The 20735-nt window shown below is 43.1% G+C and overlaps 1 protein-coding gene across 2 annotated transcripts in view; it reads left to right on the forward strand.

The window, feature by feature from the left end:
* The window catches only part of INTS4 (integrator complex subunit 4), a 108646-nt gene extending 92960 nt beyond the window's left edge, over positions 1–15686 (forward strand). Inside the window, exons 19-23 of one of the 2 annotated variants that reach the window (XR_004382146.1) lie at positions 4779–4838; positions 6350–6509; positions 6704–6740; positions 11354–11474; positions 15444–15554. Coding sequence is in view for 1 of the 2 variants with exons in the window: in XM_032852984.1 (XP_032708875.1) it covers positions 4779–4838; positions 6350–6509; positions 6704–6847; positions 11354–11474; positions 15444–15622 (664 nt within the window). In the remaining variant the exon portion in view is untranslated. Of the gene's footprint in view, positions 1–4778; positions 4839–6349; positions 6510–6703; positions 6848–11353; positions 11475–15443 lie in introns of both variants that reach the window. The other variant, XM_032852984.1, reaches the window with a different exon arrangement.
* The last annotated feature ends 5049 nt before the right edge of the window (positions 15687–20735 follow it).

Genomic DNA, 20735 nt, shown 5'->3' on the forward strand with positions numbered 1-20735 from the left:
GTGCCTCCTAAGAGTGATGGCATCCTAGACTTGACACAATGCCGTAGCTCGTACCCAGGTAGAAGATGTGTCTGATGCTCTGTCTGGCGGTGGTATTGGTCTAAAAGTGGCCTAGAGAAGGAAATAGGAGTGTTTAAGTAAGTGCTGAAAAATACCAGGTCAGAAAGAACATTCTGAATGTTATTTTACTTCTTCACTGATTTTGATAGTGACCTGATAAAGTCAGGTAGTGATGTAATCTTAGAGATAGCCATCATTCATTTAACAGATGTTTAATCCCTACTGTTTGCCAGTCACAGCTGAGCAAACGCAGGTGCTTGTGTTGGCATCTACACTTTTTTTTTTTTTTTTTTTTAAGATTTTACTTATTTGTTTGAGACAGAGAAAGAAAGAGAGGACACAAGCTATCCCAGGATCCTGGGATCATAACCTGAGTGGAAGGCAGATACTTAACCGACTGAGCCACCCGGGAGCCCCTTGCATCTATACTCTTTTTATTTAAAAAAAAAAAAAAAAAATATATATATATATATATATATACATATATATATATATATGTATATATATATACACACATACATACATAAATATATTCTTCAGTTTATGTGTGATTATTGTAAAAAATTTAAATATTGCAGATTAAGTGAAGGTCCCTGACAACCTACCCCTTCTGAAACAACTGTCAATAGACTCTTCCCAAGGCAGATAAATATATATAGATTATAAATGTGTGTATTAATATAAGTAGAATCATAATATACTTTGTGTTCTGCCTCTTTCCATTTCATCCAGTGATATTCCATTTTTCCATGTCATTATACAAAGACTAATAAATTTATTCTTGTGCTATAATATCTTATACTTTCTGCTTGTATTCATTTCTGCCCTTTTTTTTTCCTTGACTTTTGCTAGATTGGTTGTTTTCTTTGTTTCTTTGTTTTTTCCAAGGGTTTGAAAGTTTTAACCCTACATCTGAACTTTTCCAGTGAGAGGCAATAGAACATAGAGGTTAGGAGGGCTACGGTTCCTTGTTTCTTAGACTCATATCTTGACCCCCACCATTTGCAAACTTAGTGACCATGGATAAGTTGCTTTAAGACTTCTGTGCCTCGGGGCGCCTGGGTGGCTCAGTGGGTTGAGCCTCTGCCTTTGGCTCCCGTCATGATCTCAAGGTCCTGGGATAGAGTCCCGCATCAGACTCTGCTCAGCAGGGGGCCTGCTTCCCTCTCTCTCTCTCTCTGCCTGCCTCTCTCCCTGCTTGAATCTCTCTCTGTCAAATAAATAAATAAAATCTTAAAAAAAAAAAAAAAAGGCTTCTGTGCCTCAGTTTATTCCCCCTAAGTTAAACTGGGATAATAATAGTATCTGCTTCACCCTCACAGGGTTATTGTAAATTATTAAATGTAAAGCTCTTAAAATATTGCCTCACTCATTCAGAGTAAACACTTGATACATGTTAGCTTATATTTGTTTATATGTAAATAGTATTTTTACTTGTATTTTTAATAAACATATTCAACTTATATTTATCAACATAAAAAGTTAAATAGACTTTATGATTACCTCTATCAAGATCACCTCAGATCAAGATAAAATTTTAATATGTTTTTGATTGTCTCATACTGTTAAATCATTTGGAACTCAGTTTCAGCTTATTATATTTTTATAATGTATTTCTTATTTGAAGAATCGGTTCTTAAAGTATTCATTAGCCTTTATAAGTATTTTTTCAAAATTCCAAATTGCTCACTACTTTTTTTTTTTGTACTGTAGTTGCTTTTTGACATTCCTTGTTCTAATTCGCTATTTGACTGGAACACATTCTAGCTTTCTAGTAATTGTTTTTCTGAATAAATATATAAGAGACCCTGCGTGTCTGAAACTGCCTTTCTTTTGCTCTTATACATAACTGGAATTCTTCCAGAGCTCTGTCAATATTGCTGTGTTACTGTTTAGTATTTCGTATTACAGTTAGGATGTCTGATGTCTGTCTGGTTCTCTTTCCTTTGGTAGGAGGCTTATTTTTCTGGTTCAGAGCTGTAAATTTTTTTTCCTTTTTAGAATTCAGAAATTCTACTCAGATATGTATGTGGTGTTTTGTGTTTTTTGATTTTTGGTTTTTTTTTTCAGTGTTCTCACTGACTTTCAGTGTAAGCTCTGCTTTTAGCTCAAGGAATTTTCCCCTCCATTATTTCTTTAATCACTACTACTTCCATCCGCTCCAGTCTGTCATACTGGATGCTGTGTCTTCTGGATCTGTTTTGCCTGTCTCTCTTTTTTCTCATAATTTCAGTTTCTTAGTTTTTCTACTCTGTATTCTGTGTAAATTCTTCAGTATGCTCTTTTAAGCTCTACTTCAATTTTCATCATTTTTAATTGTAGTATTCTTTTTTTTTTTTTAAGATTTTATGTATTTATTTGACAGACAGAGATCACAAGTAGAGAGGCAGAGAAAGAGGGGGAAAGCAGGCTTCCTCTTGAGCAGAGAGCCTGATGTGGGGCTCGATCTCAGGACCCTGAGATCATGACCTGAGCCGAAGGCAGAGGCTTTAACCCACTGAGCCACCCAGGCGCCCTTCATTGTAGAATTCTTTTACTGCTGAATTGATTTCATTATTACTGTTCATTTCTGAGTGTGTTTTCTTCTGTGTACCCCTTTTCTAACAGTTTCTCTTGCTTTATCAGTGTAGTGTCCTTTTAGATCTCCTCTTTAATATCACTGACATTAGTTATTAGAATTTTTAGTAAGTTTTCTGTGCTTTCTTGCCTTGACTTTATCTCATTGAGGTCTGCTTGGTCTCCTTTATAGCCCTGATTATCTTTTTAACATCTAATAATTTCCCATTGTCTTTGGATACTTATAAACAAAAGTCAACTATAGGTCAGTTGAGAAGTCAGTGGACTTCACTTTTCCCCCGCTTTCTTTCCTCACACCAAGAAAAAAGTAGATGTTTTTCGTGCTAAAGCCTACTTCACATAGCATGTAGGTGAAGCTTCCTGCTCTGTTTTAGGTTTAGAGAGAGTTCCCAAATCTGTATTTTATTTAGGCCCTCCAAGATGACTCTTTATAAGCTTGACTGAATTACCTTCCTTTCACCCCTGCTTAGCTGGAGGTCTCCCTTCCAGCCTTCTCACTGCTGGAGATCTTTGGTGGGTGAACCTCACTATTAAATTTCAGTTCTATTTCTGGTAGTTTATCAGAGTTAAGAAAGTTTCTAGTGTTACCTGCTTTTTAGGAGAAGAATTCAAATGCATGTTGCTTGTAGAGTAAGTTTCCATTTGTCATTTCTCATTTACTTGTTCATTCAACAAATATTTATTGTCATAGCTTCTCATGTCAGGAAATACATCCTGTATCAAAATGATTAATACAAAATCCCTATTTTCATGGAATTTACATTTTAATAGAAAGACTAAACTAGTTTATTAGGAACCTTAACCCCAGGGGCGCCTGGGTGGCTCAGTGGGTTAAAGCCTCTGCCTTCAGCTCAGGTCGTGATCTCAGGGTCCTGGTATCGAGCCCCGCATCGGGCTCTCTGCTTAGCGGGGAGCCTGCTTCCTCCTCTCTCTCTGCCTGCTTCTCTGCCTGCTTGTGATCTCTGTCTGTCAAATAAATAAATAAAATCTTTAAAAAAAAAAAACAAAAAAAACCCTTAACCCCAGTGGAGTCCCTGGGTGGCTCAGTTGGTTAAGGAGCCAACTCCTGGTTTTGGCTCAGGTTATGATCTCATGGGTCATGGGATTGAGCCCTGCATTGGGCTCCATGCTCAGCATGGAGTCTGCTTCAGGATTCTCTTTCTCCCTGTGCCTCCTTCCCTGCTTCCCTGTTCATGTTCTCTCTCTCTCTTTCAAATAAATAAATCTTTTTTTAAAAAATGAAAGTTAACACCATTTCTTACCATGTTTTTATGTAAGTAAAGAGTATTTGTTTTTCTTTACTGGCACTTTACTCCTCTAATGAATAATATATTAATGAAAATAAATGGAAAGTGTCATTCAGAAATTACAAGAAATAAAAAGAACCAAGTGATGAAGAAAGAACATAGTCTGTGTCTGTGGGCAAAGTAGTAACAAAACCTTTTCCTTTTCGTCATGAGAATCTGACCTTTGGTTAACCTTCCAGGTCTGTTCGCTAGAAACCTGGTAGCATCAGCTGTATTACTCGGTGACAGTGCCGTAGTAAAAATGATCACTGATAAAACTGCATGTAGACCAGAAAGAACTATCAATGAACTGTTTTCTTCTGATGCAGACACCATAGCTTTGGGCTTCATTGAGTCAGTGGAGCATGAGGCTTCTAAACAGGATAGTCTCCAAATTGACCTGGTGTAGATATCCTCTCCTTGCACCCGAGCTTTCCATCCTGGGCCAGTTTAGAGCTCCCAGACGGCCCTCTGGACTGCTGAGTAGAGCGCTGCGAGGAGTCCCACAGAGGAGGAGCATGATGCTGCACTGCCCACAAGCTCTGCTTCTGTCCTGAATCCTCAGTCAGTCTGATGCCAGGCATGGCCTAGAATAGCCCTTGACTTTGAGCGTTCATTGAGCCCAACAGTCACTGCAGTGTCTAAATTGGGTCTTGGGATCCTGGCAGATATTTTCCCCCTGGGTCAATTAGATGTCTGCTCTTTCTCTTAGAGATAATTTTGATAGTGTACTACCTTCATTCTCCTTTCATGTAGACTCCGGTTTCTGGGAATTTGGTCCTAATTCCTCAGATGGAAATTACAGAAGCAAAATATGCGTATTGTTTGTTTGTTTGTTTTTCTCTTTTTCTACAGAGTTGACCCCTTATTTGGGATGTGTGAAAAGTTTTTACAGGAAGTGGACTTTTTTCAGAGGTAATATTTTCATCACCTTCTAGCTTACTAAACCTTGGTTATGCAGAGAATAGCACGTACAGGGCAACAAGAGCAATCACAAGCCAGAACCCTTGATTTAACTCATGCAGCCAACGTGTTTTCTGTAGCACTGTGCCCTAATTGTGTATTTTCTTTAGTGGGTATATAAATTTCTTTTTTCAGCTAAAATTCAGCTAAATTCAGCTAAACATACAATGGTATATTGAAAACATCAGGAATCATTTGGATTCAGCATTCAGCTGGACCATGAAAAAGACAAGTACTACATGGTAAAACAAACTTTTTTTGTTGAAAAATTGTAACTTGTTTGTTCTTTTCACCACTGTTCTGAAATTTCCATATTTTTCTATAATCTACAAAAAATTGTTCCATAAATCTATCAAGAACTTATATTCTGCAGTACAGCTGTGTTTTCTCAGACTTCTGTATGGAGTAAATTAGTTAAAACAGATGCAATAGGTGAGTGGAAGTCTTCACGAAGAAGTAGTAGTTTAGTGACCAGATAGGTGGTGTGCTGCCAATATAATACTAGGAGGAAGGCATTTATAGGATTTTATAGTCTGACATTTATTAAGTCTGATACTTCATTCTTCTACCCCTCGTCCTTGCCCCCATGAACTTCACCAAACCTGAAGTTTCCATGACTCTATACTTGCCAGTCTTCCATGTAGAGCTGAGTTGCAATACCATACTTCACCAATAGGCGCTGCTCTCTAGCAAATGATTCACTCTGCTTGGCCCTTTAAGAGCCTAGCTTCAAATTGCAGCTAAGTTCATTCCTTACTTTTGGTTTTAGGTTCTTTAAGGTGGAGAGTCTGTTTTTGCACAGTTGGGTTGAGGAGACTTTTGGTAAGGTGATAGCTCTGGTGTGCCAAAGTTCCTCATCTGTCGTGTAGGGTTGGACCGTCTTTCTTCATTCAGTCCCAGCGTCCCTGCATTGATATCACCTCCTCAGTGGAAGATTTTTTGACTGTCTCCTTCTGTAAGGCAGAAGTATTGTGGAATCAGTGCAGGGAATGAGTTACTTAACTTTTTAAAGCCTCAGTGCATCATTTTCTCTGAATCTCAGTGTTCGTATCAACAAATATAAGCCTCATTAAGATAGGCATTTTCTTCTCTTTTGCTCACTCTTACGTCCCTGGTTCCTGTGATAGTACTTGGCACTTGCTAAGTCTTAAAGACATATTTCTTAAATTAAGTAATGAATCTATTAGTACAAAAATAATTCCAGCAGTGCACAGGATTGCTGGAAGGACTAAGTAAGATCACGTAAAATACGGAGTCTACCTGGCACATACAGATATTCAGTAAACAGGTCTATGAGGATGGTCACATCACCAGGGCATAATTATCTAGGTGCCTGGCTTTCTCAGTCAGGAACTGTGAGCTCCTTCAGTTCATCATTTCTCATCCCTCAGGGTTTGGCATATGTTTGGGGTTCAGCCTGCATAAATGAATGCCTAGTCAGTTGCTTCTGTTTGTTCTTCCAGGTGTTTTATCGCTGATTTGCCCCACCTACAGGACAGTTTTGTGGACAAACTTCTTGACCTTATGCCCCGACTTATGACATCCAAACCGGTAGAAGTGGTCAAAATTCTACAGACCATGCTGCGGCAGAGTACCTTCTTGCACCTCCCCCTTCCAGAACAGGTCAGGCCACATCTGTTGAGATAGTCAAAACTGTTCGTCTTGGTGATCTTTGACCAGTTGAGCATCTGGGCGAGGGCCCTTCCCCTGATGGGCTCCCACATGTCCCGCTGCTCATGGAGACAGTGCACGGATCATGTTTTGTTGCCCAGGGATGGCCTGGCTTTAGAATCATTGTGTTTTCTTCTCGCTTACAGATCCACAAAGCTTCGGCCACCATCATCGAGCCAGCAGGCGAGTCAGACAATCCTTTGCGGTTTACATCCGGGTTGGTTGTGGCCCTGGATGTCGATGCAACCCTGGAACACGTGCAGGACCCTCAGAGCACTGTGAAGGTCCAGGTCTGTCAGGGTTTGGTCCCCATGGGGCTTCCACACTGACCGTAACTCCAGCAGCCCTGTGATTTCTGTCTAAGGGACAGAAAGTTGTGGGGGGTGGAGAGTCTTTCTGAGAAAGAGTCTGGGTGTGAATCCCATCTCTTCTGCTGACTGTGGTTTGGAGCAAGGTACTTTGAACTCTGAAGCTCAGGTTCTACAACTAACAAATAGGAGCAATCGGCAGTGAAAGGAGATAAAGTATATGTAGTCCCTGGTACCTGGTGAGGGCTTACCGGATGACGGGGGCCTTTCCAGTTTTGTAACAGTAAGGTGCAGACTTGGTATTTTCAGGGCCACAAGCAAACTTATTTATAATAAACGAGTCCTTTCCAGGCTGTGGGTGGGTCAGCTTGGTGAGCAAAATTTAAAGGTTGAAAAAAGCAAGCGCTAGGGAGTATTTTTTCCTAAGTTAGCTATATTAGAGACACATGCAAATGCAGTAGAGACGCCAGTTGATTTAGACAGTCTGCAGTTAAGCCCCACAAAGAGTACTGCTCACTCATCCATCCGTCGATGTAGCAATGCTCACTCTGTTGCACATGATAAGCACTAGGGTTGCAAACGTGTCAGAATTCCTGCCCTCAGGATGCGCAGTACCAATGAAAGACCAATGAACATGCAATTATAAAACAGAAGTTCAGTCATCTCTCAGACGAAGACAGGAGAAGAATACTGTGGCCTCTTACTAAATACCTGATTGCTCACATACTGTAGGCCTAATTTTGGGAACCCATCGGCAACACTGCCTTCTGAAATAAGACATATGTTGAAATGGAGCTGACTTACTCTCAAGATTAAGAGACTAACTGGTTCAGTGAAATAATGGAACTTTGTACTAACTCAACTTGCAGAGTGTGAAACTACTTGGAAGTTTCAAGGGCAGGAATGAAGGGGATCACAATATGCCACCGCAGATAACTCTTTGGCATAAGGATTATTGATTGGGACAATTATTTTCAAGAGGCTGAAGACACAGGAGGATCTCTGAAAACGGAGAAATTGCCCTTTTGTGAGATAAATTTACATTTATAAGGGAGATCATCCTTTGTGAAGGATGTACCAGGAAGAGAAGGATGACAGTCTCTAGAAACTCTTAACAGTGGAGCAGGCATCAACTTAAATTTGCATAACAGGGGTACCTGGTTGGCTCGGTTGGTGGAGCTCGGCTCCACGCTGGATGCAGAGATTACTTTAAAATTTTTTTTTGTTTTACAACAATCTTACCCTTGTTTATTGTGCTTGTTCATTGAGCCAAAATTGTTTCCCTTCCACCTCAACGCCTTTCTTTTGTCTTTAGTGGAAGATGGTATTTAAGGTGATTACCTGAGCCATTTCAGGGAGTTCAGTTTTCCTGGATATTTCCCATGTATAAAGAACATATACAGGGGTGCCTGGGTGGCTCAGTGGGTTAAGCCGCTGCCTTCGGCTCAGGTCATGATCTCAGAGTCCTGGGATCGAGCCCGCATGGGGCTCTCTGCTCAGCAGGGAGCCTGCTTCCTCCTCTCTCTGCCTGCCTCTCTGCCTGCTTGTGATCTCTCTGTCAAATAAATAAATAAAATCTTAAAAAAAAAAAAAAGAACATATACATGTTATTAAACTTGTGTTTGGGTTTTTTTTTTTCCCCTGTTTATCTGTCTTTTATTATAGGAGTGATCTTAGTCAAAAACTTAGAAGGGTAGAGGGAAAATTAATTTTCCTTCCCTACAGGTTTATTTCCAGTTTTTAGTTACCATAAAAAATTCTGTAATATGCTTAAAATACACATGCACATGATGGAGAGAATTTAATTTATAGAGTGTGGTAAGAGGCTGAGGAAAAGAAGGACTTTGTGGAGACACCAGTGCATGGGGAGGTCTGAAAGGATGAGTAAGAACAAAGGATAAGGGCTCGAGGAGGTATTTATGCAGAAGGGCTACCAGTAAAAGAAGGTAGATTGACAGTACAATCTGAGGACAGATAGCCAGGGACAGGCAGGGAAGCCTTCCTGGAAGAGATATGAATGAGTCAGGCCCTAAAGATTTGCTGTGGTGACAAGAAAGGGGAAAAAACCTCTGGCTTCCCAGTAGGAATTCCTTTTTTTCTTTTTTCTTTTTTTTTTTAAGATTTTATTTATTTACTTTGACAGAGAGAGAGAGAGAGAGATCACAAGCAGGCAGAGAGGCAGGTAGAGAGAGAGGGGGAAGCAGGCTCCCTGCCAAGCAGAGAGCCCGATGCGGGGCTCGATCCCAGGACCCTGAGATCATGACCTGAGCTGAAGGCAGAGGCTTAACCCACTGAGCCACCCAGGTACCCCTACCCTAACCACACTTTAAGAAAGCATTAAAAAGTACAGGGCGCCTGGGTGGCTCAGTGGGTTGAGCCGCTGCCTTCGGCTCAGGTCATGATCTCAGGGTCCTGGGATCGAGCCCCGCATCGGGCTCTCTGCTCGGCAGGGAGCCTGCTTCCTCCTCTCGCTCTGCCTGCTTGTGATCTCTCTCTGTCAAATAAATAAATAAAATCTTTAAAAAAAAAAAAAAGTAATGATGCACAGGCCTCAGCTTATACCAGTTAAATCAGAATCCTGAGAGTAGGGCCCATGAGTACCAGTACCAGTAGAGCCACTGGGGGTGGCTCAGTCATTAAGCATCTGCCTTCAGCTCATCATTATCCCAGGGTCCTGGGATCCAGCTCCCTGCTCAACGGGAAGCCTGCTTCTCGCTCTCCCGCTCCCCTTGCTTGTGTTCCCTCTCTCTTGCTGTCTTTCTCTGTCAAATAAATAAATCCTTATAAAAATAATAACAACAACTCTTATCTGACTCTAATGTACAGCTAGAGTTGAGAACTACCGTTTCACGTTTATCCCTGAGAAAAAGTTCAGTGACCAACTGAGCATAAGTGAAGTTGCAGGCAGATTTTGTAAGGGTCACCTTCTAGACTGTACTGAAAAGTCTCCAAAGTCACTCTACCATGTGCACGGTCAGACTGTTCTGGTGCCTCTGCAGGTGTGTGTGGGGGGGACTCACGGCTCCTTGTGGGACAACTCTGATGGGAGGAGGGTGCTGTCCAGACCATTACTGCTTCTGTTCTGGGCAGGTGAAAGGTGATTAGTGTAGCTGGGGTACAGGGGTGCAAGGGCACCTGACCCTTAAGGGTCCCAAACAGACCAGGTTTGGCCACTCGCTGGTGACAAAATCCGAAGACACAAAGGAGCAGTGGTGAAACAAGACAAAATTCCTTTCAGTGAGGCCAACTCTGGAAAGACAGTGGACTAGTGTCTCAAAGACAGTCTCTGAAGGTCTGAAAACACTTGCAGGTTTCTTTGAGGAAATTGTGGGACAAAGGTCGGTGGGTACTTGCAGGTGGGCAGTGAAGCTCAAGTCATGACTGTCTTGGAGTCAACCACAGGGCTCTTGTTGGCTCAGGGCAGTGGTTATTGCTTGTTTTGGTTACCATCAGGGAATGTTTTGCCTTCTGGGTCTTTTGCCTGAATTAAGAGATAAACTGGAAAGAAGAGCTTAAACAGAAAGTTTGAGGTCAGCATGGAGGCAGTTGAAGTCTTCTCTCATTATGGGGCAGGTGGGCTGAGCCGGGCCTCTCCAGAGTTTCAAAGTTGAAAGGCATGTGCAGTTCCCTTCTCTGTTTCCATAGTAGGTAGGTAGGTTTCCATAGTCGAGGCCCTCAGTTCTCGGATAAGCTGCATCTGTTGGTTTGGTTCATTTGTGCAACAGGCTGTCCGCGCAGGTAGTGGTGAGGCTACCCTGGGATGTGAGGAAACTACTCTGGCCCTGTGTGAGATTTGAGAACTGCCCAGCTGTTATAAACAAACAAACAAACAAACAAACAAGAAAACAAGTCCAAACTGGAGTCATTTGCCCCCCACAACAGGAAACTAAGACTTAATTACAGTTTCATCCTGTTCCAGGAATGTGTCCTTCCCATTTTGTCCAGCTCCTCAGAGCATCTCTGTACTTGCTAGACTCTTAATAAAGCCAATTATTTCTTCAAGTTTACTTGGCTGAATTTTGTTTTTTAACTGAGTAGACCCTTCTTTGACAGAAAGAGCAGTAGAAAGTGCTTCTTAGCAAGCTGTAACCTAGAGTAGAGAATGCAGTTAAAAAATTATTCTTAATACTTTTTGGTTGGTGGTGGATCCTGGCCCATGAAGTGATTAAGAGCTGAGGAAAGAGAAAGTCATCCTGATGGGGGTGCCTTTTCCATCAGGACTGGTATTTTTACCTGTTTTTGTACTTAATAGAGGCACTTGACTTGTCACTTCTTCACCATGAATTCAGGGACATTTACCAAACACTGCTTTGTGCTGGGGCAGGGAATACAGAGATGCTGACAGTGTTGTCCCCCGCTCCAGGAACAGTTCTTAGTGAAGGCTGGTGTCTTCTGTTCCTCCTCTTTTGAGGTTCACAACAGATGGCGCAGTTTTGTTGAAAACTCATAGCCCCTCTGTCTCTTTTTCTCATTTCTCTCACCTCTTAGGTCTTATATCCAGATGGCCAGGCTCAGATGATTCATCCTAAGCCAGCCGACTTCCGGAATCCTGGCCCAGGGCGCCACCGGCTTATCACTCAGGTGTACCTCTCCCACACTGCCTGGACAGGTAAAGGGTCAGTGGACCAGGGTGGACAGGAAAATATGCTCCTAGAGATCACACTTACCTGTAGGCATTTGGTTTTTTGTACTTTTCAAAAATACATGGTTCTATCAGGCCTGCTGAGGACTGTACTTGATTTTTAAGGAGTTTAAAACCCCAAACTGGCTGTACTTAGACTCATTTGCTGCATTGCTTTGATTGCTCAAGGCCCAAGATTTTGTCAGAAGATGTACAGGAGTTATAATAGAATGGAATCTCGTGGAAAGAGCTCTCAGCTGGATACCAGCACACTATTTTCTTGTCCTGTCTCTGCCACTGACTTGCTACATAGCCTCGGACAAGCCATTCTGCCTTCTGAAACTGTTTCCTCACTTTCAAAATGAAGATGATCGTTCTCCACCTAGGAGTTAGTTCTGAGCCTTGCTCTGTCTGGAAGTTAAGCAGTTTTATATTTCTTACCCCAAATTAAAACTTTTCTGTTTTTGCCTATGAACCATTCAGTTCATTCCCCTGAAACAAGTAAAACAACAACTATTACTGTCCTACCTTCCCACAGGACTGGTTTAATGTGATACTTTAATAATTTGTGAAAAGATAGGAAGGTTACATAAGTATTTTTAAAAATTCTTAAGAATAAAATGGGAGAATACAAGCACATGAGACATTACATTTCAAGTGTGTAAGGCTGCTTTTGAAACTTGAAATAGAGACTCAGTCTACAAAACCTAAAATGTGGGGGAGAATTGGCCTCACCGTATTTCCTAAATCACTAAAGATGATTCAGAAGCATGATTATTACTGGAGAAAGAGTTTCATGCCACCAAATTTGGTTTATTTTAGAAATAGGTGGATGCGTTCTGGAATTTTTTTTCACTGAAAAAAAATTTTTTAAGACTTTTTTTTTTAAAGATTTTATTTATTTATTTGACAGACAAGAGATCACAAGGGCGGGGGGCGGGAAGCAGGCTCCCTGCTGAGCAGAGAGCCCAATGTGGGGCTCAATCCCAGAACCCTAGGATCATGACCAGAGCCGAAGGCAGAGGCTTTAACCCACTGAGCCACCCAGGCGCCCCTTTACTGAATTTTTAAATACATGAGTAACTAATGCCATTATTATTGGTTTCCCTCTATCAGGGGTATTAGGTGAGTATAAATGACATAATAAAGTTTTCACAAAGAGAAAGTAGTGCTGTTAAATATCAGGGCAGCTCCTTTGGGGGTCTAGTCAGTAAGCCTGGGCCTGGCACAATTGGGAAGCATCCAGCAACGCTTTACCCAGGATCTTCCTCCCTGAGCATCCGTCATTTTATATCCTTGTTGCCTGGAGTGTTCTGCTCTACCACAGGAAGGCAGAATTTCTTATTCTAATCTGTTCTGATAAAGGGATCCTAGACATGGACACGATATGCTAGAAAGATATGCCGTGGCACAGCATTGTTGAGGAAGGCCCAAGGTTCAGAGAAGCACTTAGTTGCACGTTAGATCTCAGAAGAGCCTCAAAGGTGTTGGCAGGGCCTAGTGACTTGCCCCATTCCTACAGTAGCTCCTTGCCTGAGCCAGGGCTGCCATCTAGGCTGTCATGAGCCTGAAGAATTCTGATTCGTTCAGGATCACCTCCTCTGAGAGATTGCTATTACAGATCTCTCTTTTCTCAGCATAGCACTTTATTAACCAACTGAGCCACCCAGGCGCCCCCCTTTTTTTCATTTTAAGATGCATAAATGGAGGCCCACGTAGTGGATCATGGGGCCACTGAGGCTGGCATGCAGATTTCCCAACTCCCAAATCCCTTGTGTTTTCATTCTAACATGTTCCCTTCTGACGTGGGATGCCTGGGACACTAGTGAGATGTGTTCTCATTCTGAATGCCCTGCGCTGTCTTTGTGCTAATCCAGGAGATAGGGTCTAGTGCTGGGGAGCATTTCTTCCATGCAGTCCTTCAGCAGCTCCCTGTCAGGGGCCTCTCTTCTGAGAGGCAGGCTACTGCCATGTCAGAAGCTTGAGTCACTCTGACTTGGTTCTAGATCTGCCTCCCTTGCTGTACCATCCCGAGAAAGTGGTTTTACCTCTCTGTCTCATTTTCTTTAACTGTAAGATAGAAGCAAGAATATATACCTCATAGGAGAGCTGTGCTTCCAGGCATGATGAATAGGTTGCCATGATTTGTCCCATATAATCTTTTGTCTTTTTCTCCCACTGTCTCTCATTTTCTCTCCCCTCTCCTTTCCTCTTATGGCAGTGGTTTGAATTGCCATTCTTACTACATGCAGGGAGGGCACAACAAACAGTTGGGCTGAGTCCTTTGATCTCACCAGGATTTGGCTGAAAGCGCTGTGAAAGTTGGGGCTGGGTTGTGGTTGAGGTTGGCAACAGCCATCTGGGACAAAAGAGGGGAGCATAGTGGGAGAGCTGATACCAGACCCTGATACCAGAGTGCAGCACTGGTTTCATTACAGATACACCCCATATTACACAGTTGTGTTCGCACCACGTGGCTGGTAAGTGGTGGTGCTGAGGCCGCTCTCAGGCTGGCAAGGTTGCTCTGGCTTCTTGGGAACCTTCCCCTTCTGGAAGGACAGCAATTCGGTCTCTGTTTTCCTCCCTACAGAGAAGTGTGGAAGTGACTAGGAAGAGGTCTGGAGAGGCATCGAGAAATCCTGGGACCTCTGCCCTTGTTCATTTAGATCCATCCAGCTCTCACTTTTCTCCTCTGTATTTCTTAGCATTGGGCTAATCTTTAATACTTGTACATTTTGCTCCAGTCACATGAAATATAAGAGGATATCCCAAGCTTACTCTGTTTCTGGCCCTTTGCACCTGCCCTTAGGCTCTTCTGAAATACTCTCCCTGTCCTTTGTAGAAGCCACATGGTTAGCAGAAAGATTAATTGCTTCAGTGTATCAAGTGGGTTTAAATACTGCCACCAGCGTGGATTTGCACATTCACTTAGAAACTTTCAGAGCCTTGGGACTTTTACGGGGGGAGGGGGGTTTGTGACAGTCTTTTGTGGTGTGGCAGGGTAAGAACTCTTGGGGTTGTATGCTTGACACAGAGCAGGTGTTTTATTCTAAAGTCTTCCTGGGGACATCTAGATGGCTTAGTCTGTTAAGCGTCTGCCTTCGGCCCAGGTCATGATCCCAGGGTCCTGGGATGAAGTACTGCATCGGGCTCCCTGCTCAAGTGGGAGCCGCCTTCTCCCTCTGACTGCCACTCCCCCTGCTTGTGCACTCTCTCTCTGACAATAAATAAATAAAATCTTAAAAAAAAAAAAAATTGATTAAAAAAATAAACAAAGCCTTCCTGGGCCCCCTCCTCACTGTCCTTACAGATTTGATTAGAGCGCTGTGCTCCTTTTGTAACTGTCTCTGTTGCCAACAGATGGGCAGCAATTCCAGAGAGGGCTTACTTGCTCACTCGGGCCTGTTACATGCATGAAAGAAAGGAAGGTTTAGTGACATGATTTTAGGTTCCTGAATTGTGTTCCTGTTCATTGGTGAGAATTTCTTGTCAGAACTGTTTCCTAATCAAATCAAGGTTGCTTCTCCAGTAAGACGGTAGCGTCTGCGGTGTTTGCGGCCCTGATGCCCAGCCTCAGCCACACAGGAAGAGGCTGGTTATCTGGCCATGAGAAACAGCCCTGTGCAGGCCATGTGGCCCTCTCTGGAAGCCAGAAGGCCTGTGAGGCAAAGTTTTTAGTCATCTCTGCTCAGCCACAGATCTGAGCTGCAGAGAGCCCACAGGGACTGGAGGAGGAGGTGGTGGAGAAGCAGCTCGTCTGTAGGCTCAGGCTCAGCCTCACAGGATTCAGGCTGGGAAAGTGTCTTTGTTTCGTGAGGGGGAAGGGTTGAAGACAGATGAAGAAATGTTTAGAAACCTTACTGCTTCTGTCTTTGATGTGGCTTTTACTTGACATTTCTTCCCAATTCCTAGCAGTTGCCCAGTCATAGAGGATTTCTTTTGTCTTTTTTATTCCAGAACCATGCCAGGTGGAAGTCAGGCTGCTGCTGGCCTACAACTCCAGTTCTCGCATTCCAAAATCCCCGTGGATCGAGGGTGGTGAGGTGTCACCCCAAGTGGAAACCAGCATCGAGGGCACCATCCCCTTCAGCAAGTCTGTGAAAGTTTACATAATGCCCAAACCCGCAAGGCGCTGAGTCACCAGCAATCTGTAGAGCGGAGGCCGGGAAGGCCCTTCTTAGGTAGCAGAGTGAGGCAGAAGCCTGGGGACAGCATGTAGGCATGAGCACCATGACCTGTCTGGTCTCATCTGGTATCAGACACACAATAAATTATTTTGCATTAAAAAACCAAAAACCTTCAAGTCTACACCTCCTCCTTCCCTGACAGTGCCCCCCCCCCACCAATAAAGTTGAAAAAACACCTAGCTGTTCTAATTCCTGGTCCTTAAAAAAATTATGTGGCTGTAGGTTCAATATTTATATCACATGGTTATGTTCCTCGAGTGTCAAACAAAGTTTTGTAGCCACCTCTAAAGAACGGCTTACTGGAGCATTATCTTGTTTTTTAAATCAGCAGTCTGTTTACTAGGGCCCACTCCTTTCACAGCTGTACTTTCTCACCGCCGATGGTTCCTGAATGGCCTTAGACATCACCGTCTTGCCAAGAAGCTCTCTCCCTAATGCAGGCAGTAGCTACGCCAAGGACTGGATGAATAGCTGGAGAATGAATCGTTTTCATCCCTGAGAGAGATTCTTGATCTTGCCTGACATTACCCTTAGAACCAAAATTATGCATGAGGGCCATATTTTAGGAGATCAAGGATTATGGAAAAGTGATCCAGTATAAGAAATAAAGGCACTGCATCTTTGAGGACTCCAGAGTCGGAGCTGCATGTGAGTTACAGGTGTAGCTGCGGGGTAAGAGCAGTAAATGCTCCTGAGGCGTTAACTGTGTGCGGGCCCTGCTACCTGCCATTTAATCCTTGCTGCAGCCAACTGAGTCTCCCGGAGAGCTCAGAGAAGCCTGGGAGGAAGCCTGGACAGTAAGTAGTAAAGCTGTTTTCATTCAAATCCAAGATGGTTCCCAAAGCCTGGGCTCTACCACCTCTGGGAAAGTATATGGAAAAAGCCTTTACATCTTCAGCTCTCTATACCTGGCTTTCCTCAGCCATAAAATAGAGGTAATTATGCCTTAAGTGTTGTTGAATGGGTTTAATCAAATAATGCTTGGTAGAATCTGAATCTGCAGCCAGTCTTGATCTTATGTGGTACTTGGAAAGCTTATAAAAATAATAGCAGGATTATAGAACGACTCAGGTGGTGCTGGAATTTGAATTCAAGCATGTTTGGCTTTTGGTTTAATGCACTTGATTTGTGCCTGGCAGTGATAAGAGCCTTTTCCATGAATTAACTCATTTAACCCTCACAGCTACCCTATGAAGTAGGTACTGTTTTCTTTGTTTTACAAGCAAGGCAATTGGATTTAGAAAATTAGGTAATTTGGCCTCAGTCATACAACTAGTAGATGACAGAGCTGGGGTTTGAACCCAGGCAGTCTGGCTCCAGAATGCCATCCCTGCCAGAGTGGCACTAAGGGAAGCAAGCTCTTCAAGGAGCTAGGTTACTTTTCTAGTGGGCTTGCTTGTTTCATGTATCTCAGGAATGTGACATCAGTGAGCTCTCATGTATCAAAAAGATACCGTAACAAAAGTGCGTGCCCTGGTGATAAAGAAGCTGGGAGCTAGGCCAAATCCTGTCACTGCTCTTACCCAAGCACCATCTGATGATGGCTGGGTCAGAGCTTGAAGACATTGAGACCCATGGCTGCCCACCGACCGAGCGCCTTGTGCACTCGCTATAGGAAGTGTGAAGGCTTCTGCTTGAAGGCTGTGCTGCATCCTCTTCAGCTATGGTAACCCTGCTATAGAAATCCTCAAGTCATCCCCCATTTCAAAGGTGGGGAAATTGAGGTTTTGAGGTAATGTTTTTCTCCTAAAGGAAATGCCAGGACTTTATCCTAGGTCTTAACACGCAAAATAGAGTATTTTTTTTCCACCAAAGCTAGAGATAAACTAAGGGGCAGATTTTTGTGTACTTTTAAGAGAAGTTTTTAAAAACTGTGTAAGAATAGAATGGGTTGCATTAGGAGATTAATTGTCCATGTTGGATTTGTTTAGCAGAGGTTGAACAGGCTCCTGACAAGTTTCTCGCAGAGGAATTCAAGCCTCTATATATAAGAGATTGGACTTGACCTTTTAAATTCCTTTGAGGGGCACCTGGGTGGCTCAGTGGGTTAAAGCCTCTGCCTTCGGCTCAGGTCATGATCCCAGGGTCCTGGGATCGAGCCCCGCATTGGGCTCTCTGCTCAGCGGGGAGCCTACTTCCTCCTCTCTCTCTGCCTGCCTCTCTGCCTACTTGTGATCTCTGTCTGTCAAATAAATAAATAAAATCTTTAAAAATAAATAAATTCCTTTGAATGTTAATTAAAAAATAAAAAAAATTTAAATAAAATAAATTCCTTTGAAAACCCTGAATTATCAGATTCTGTGAAACATGAGACTGAATTCATGGTAATGCCAAGGCTGGAACCCAGGCCTCCTGCTTTTTAGTCCAACATGGTTTCCGTAACGGGTCTGTTCTGTGTAAGTGGTCTCCCGTGTATCCAGCAGTCAAAGCCAGAAACCTGTGTGTCACACTGGACTCCTGCACCCCTCAGATAAACAGGCCCTTTAGATTCTGCTTCCTTAAATATTTCTCGACTCAATCTTCTTCTCATACTCGGTTTCTATCCTAGTGCAGAACACCATCATCTCCTAAAATGTGGCATTAGCCGCTTAAAGATCTTGCCTCAGATCCGCTCCCTTCAGCCCATTCTTCACACAGCTTGCAGAGTGATCTTTCTAAAACCCAGATCTGTTCGGGCCGTTCCCTTGCTTAGTCCCTTTGACTAAGGCCCACTGCTGGCCCCAGAATTAAGTCTAAAGTCCTGTTCTCAAAGGCTCTTCATGCCTCTGTCATCTCCAGCCTCATACTGCCTGTGCCACACGTTCTGTGTACTCTGGCAATAGAGAATTCCTGTAGTTACGCCCAACACTCACCAGGCTGTCTTGTCTCAGACCTTTGGACCTCCTGAGCCCTGGAATATATTCCTCAGAGGGTCTCCTGTGGCTTCTTCTCATTCTCCAGGACTGAGCCTCATTCTAGAGGGTATTTTGTGTCTCCTGTGGGCTTGGCGCATTGCCTCTGTGTTCTGACAGCCTTTTGTATGTTCTTGAAGCATATTTATTTAAGTATCTGTTGCAGGTTCACAAATGGAAACCTGTTTTAAAGAAAGGTAGGCAGGAAAAAAGGAGTCAAGTTGGCCTGTTGGAAGGCAATAGAGACTTCCATTGTCTTCAGTCAGGTTCAGAAGGTAGTTGCTCTTCAGCTCTGCTCAGTGGATTCTAAGCGTGGGCCTGGTGATATCAGATCTTCTGGTTCTTCCAGAAGAGCCAGAAATCTGCATTTTCATGTAAAAAAAAAAAAAGCCCAATTAAAAAATAAATGAGGGGCGCTTGGGTGTCTCAGTGGGTTTTAAGCCTCTGCCTTCGGCTCAGGTCATGATCTCAGGGTCCTAGGATTGAGCCCCACATCGAGCTTTCTGCTCAGCGGGGAGCCTGCTTCCCCCTTTCTCTCTGCCTTCCTCTCTGCCTACTTGTGATCTCTCTCTTTATGTCAAATAAATAAATAAAATCTTAAAAAAAAAATAAACGTTAAAGTTATCCTGAGATAAAACTGCTCTCCAGGTAGATTTGTGGCAGTTTGCAATGTCCGTACCATCACCATATGTTTACAAGTCTGTCTCTTCCAACTAATCTGAGTCCCTGCATGGTAAGAACACGTGTGTGGTATCTCCAGCACAGTGACAGGCACATACCAGGTGGGAAAAGAGTGAATGAGTCTATGAATCCGGAGCAAACTTAGCAGTACCATGGCATGCCTGCAAAAGCCAGCCCTGGGAATTCGGGTTTCCAAAAGGACTTTATATTTGGCTTTGACATGATTGACTTCTGCAAAGAGAATTATAGGGCGCATAGAAAGCATTTGGTAGAATTCTTGTCTTAGGAACCACTCAAGCTAGAAGAAATTAAGTGTGGGCAGAGTGAAGGCTGTGCTACCTGCAAATCAAATCAAAGGGCTTAATGATGAAGACATGGGACTAAGTGTAGTGTCATGTGGAAAAACAGCTTCTCTCCAGGTTCTATCCATTTTCAGCAATGACCATGTAGAACAGATTCAGAAATAGGAGCTATTTATGAGCAGGTTCTATACAAAGTTTAATGATCTCAGTGCCAGAGATTTCTGTCTCTAAGAAGTTTGTGCTAAGTTCTCTCTGATGTGGAGACAACTTGCTTAGGAACACGGATTACACCCACACCTAGTCCAACACCCACTGGATGTCTAACTTTACATTTCACTTAACAAAAAAAAAGTCGATTGCATCAATAGAGAAACAATCTGAATTTTATCAAATACCCTCCTAGCTACATAGGTGCCTGGCTTTTTGAGCTGAGATCTAGAAAGATCCTATATCTGCCAACTAGCTGGTTGCAGAAAGGGCACTAAACAGGACTTGCCCAGACCTCTAGGCTGGGAGTCAGGTCTGTGAGGATCTTACTTCCATGGTAAGTTTTTTTTTTTTTTTTTTTTTTTCTTTTCCTCAAACTCTACGCCCAATGTGGAGCTTGAACTCCCAACCCTGGGATCAAGAGTCATATGCTCTACTGACTGAGCCAGTGAGGTACCCCACTTCCATGGGCCTTTTAAGGAGGTGTATAGTAGAAAGAGATAGACACAGCATCAGGTTCTAATCTTGGCTCTGCCACTTCCTTGAAGGGTGAACTTGGAAAGATCTCTTTGCTTTCCATTCCAGTGGTCTTTGCTCACCTTTTCTTGCCAAGCCCCATCTTAAGTTGCTGTTCAGTCTGTGGACTGGCTGCATAGTCAGATGCCCAATTGGGCCAAGCCTGTGACAGGATCACATGGAGCAAAAACCAGCTTTCTGTGGCTGTGACTTCAACAAGGGCTGGGATATTAATTATGGTTGTGATAAATACTTGACCTTGTAAATGTTTAGTTAAAAGTTGTCAAATGTTTGGTGAATAAACAAATAACTTATTTTTTAGGACTCAGCTTGTGTCATGGTCTTAGTGATGTCTTCCTTACTTTCCCTTCCATCCTGGTAGGAGGCCATCCTTTAGGCCATCATTGGACCTTGTAACTATTATAATGTTAACACACTGTATCAATGTCTGTTGAATTTTCTCTC

The sequence above is a fragment of the Lontra canadensis genome, unplaced genomic scaffold (assembly GCF_010015895.1).
Source record: "Lontra canadensis isolate GAN:19392208 unplaced genomic scaffold, GSC_riverotter_1.0 scaffold7, whole genome shotgun sequence".
NCBI lineage: Eukaryota > Metazoa > Chordata > Mammalia > Carnivora > Mustelidae > Lontra > Lontra canadensis.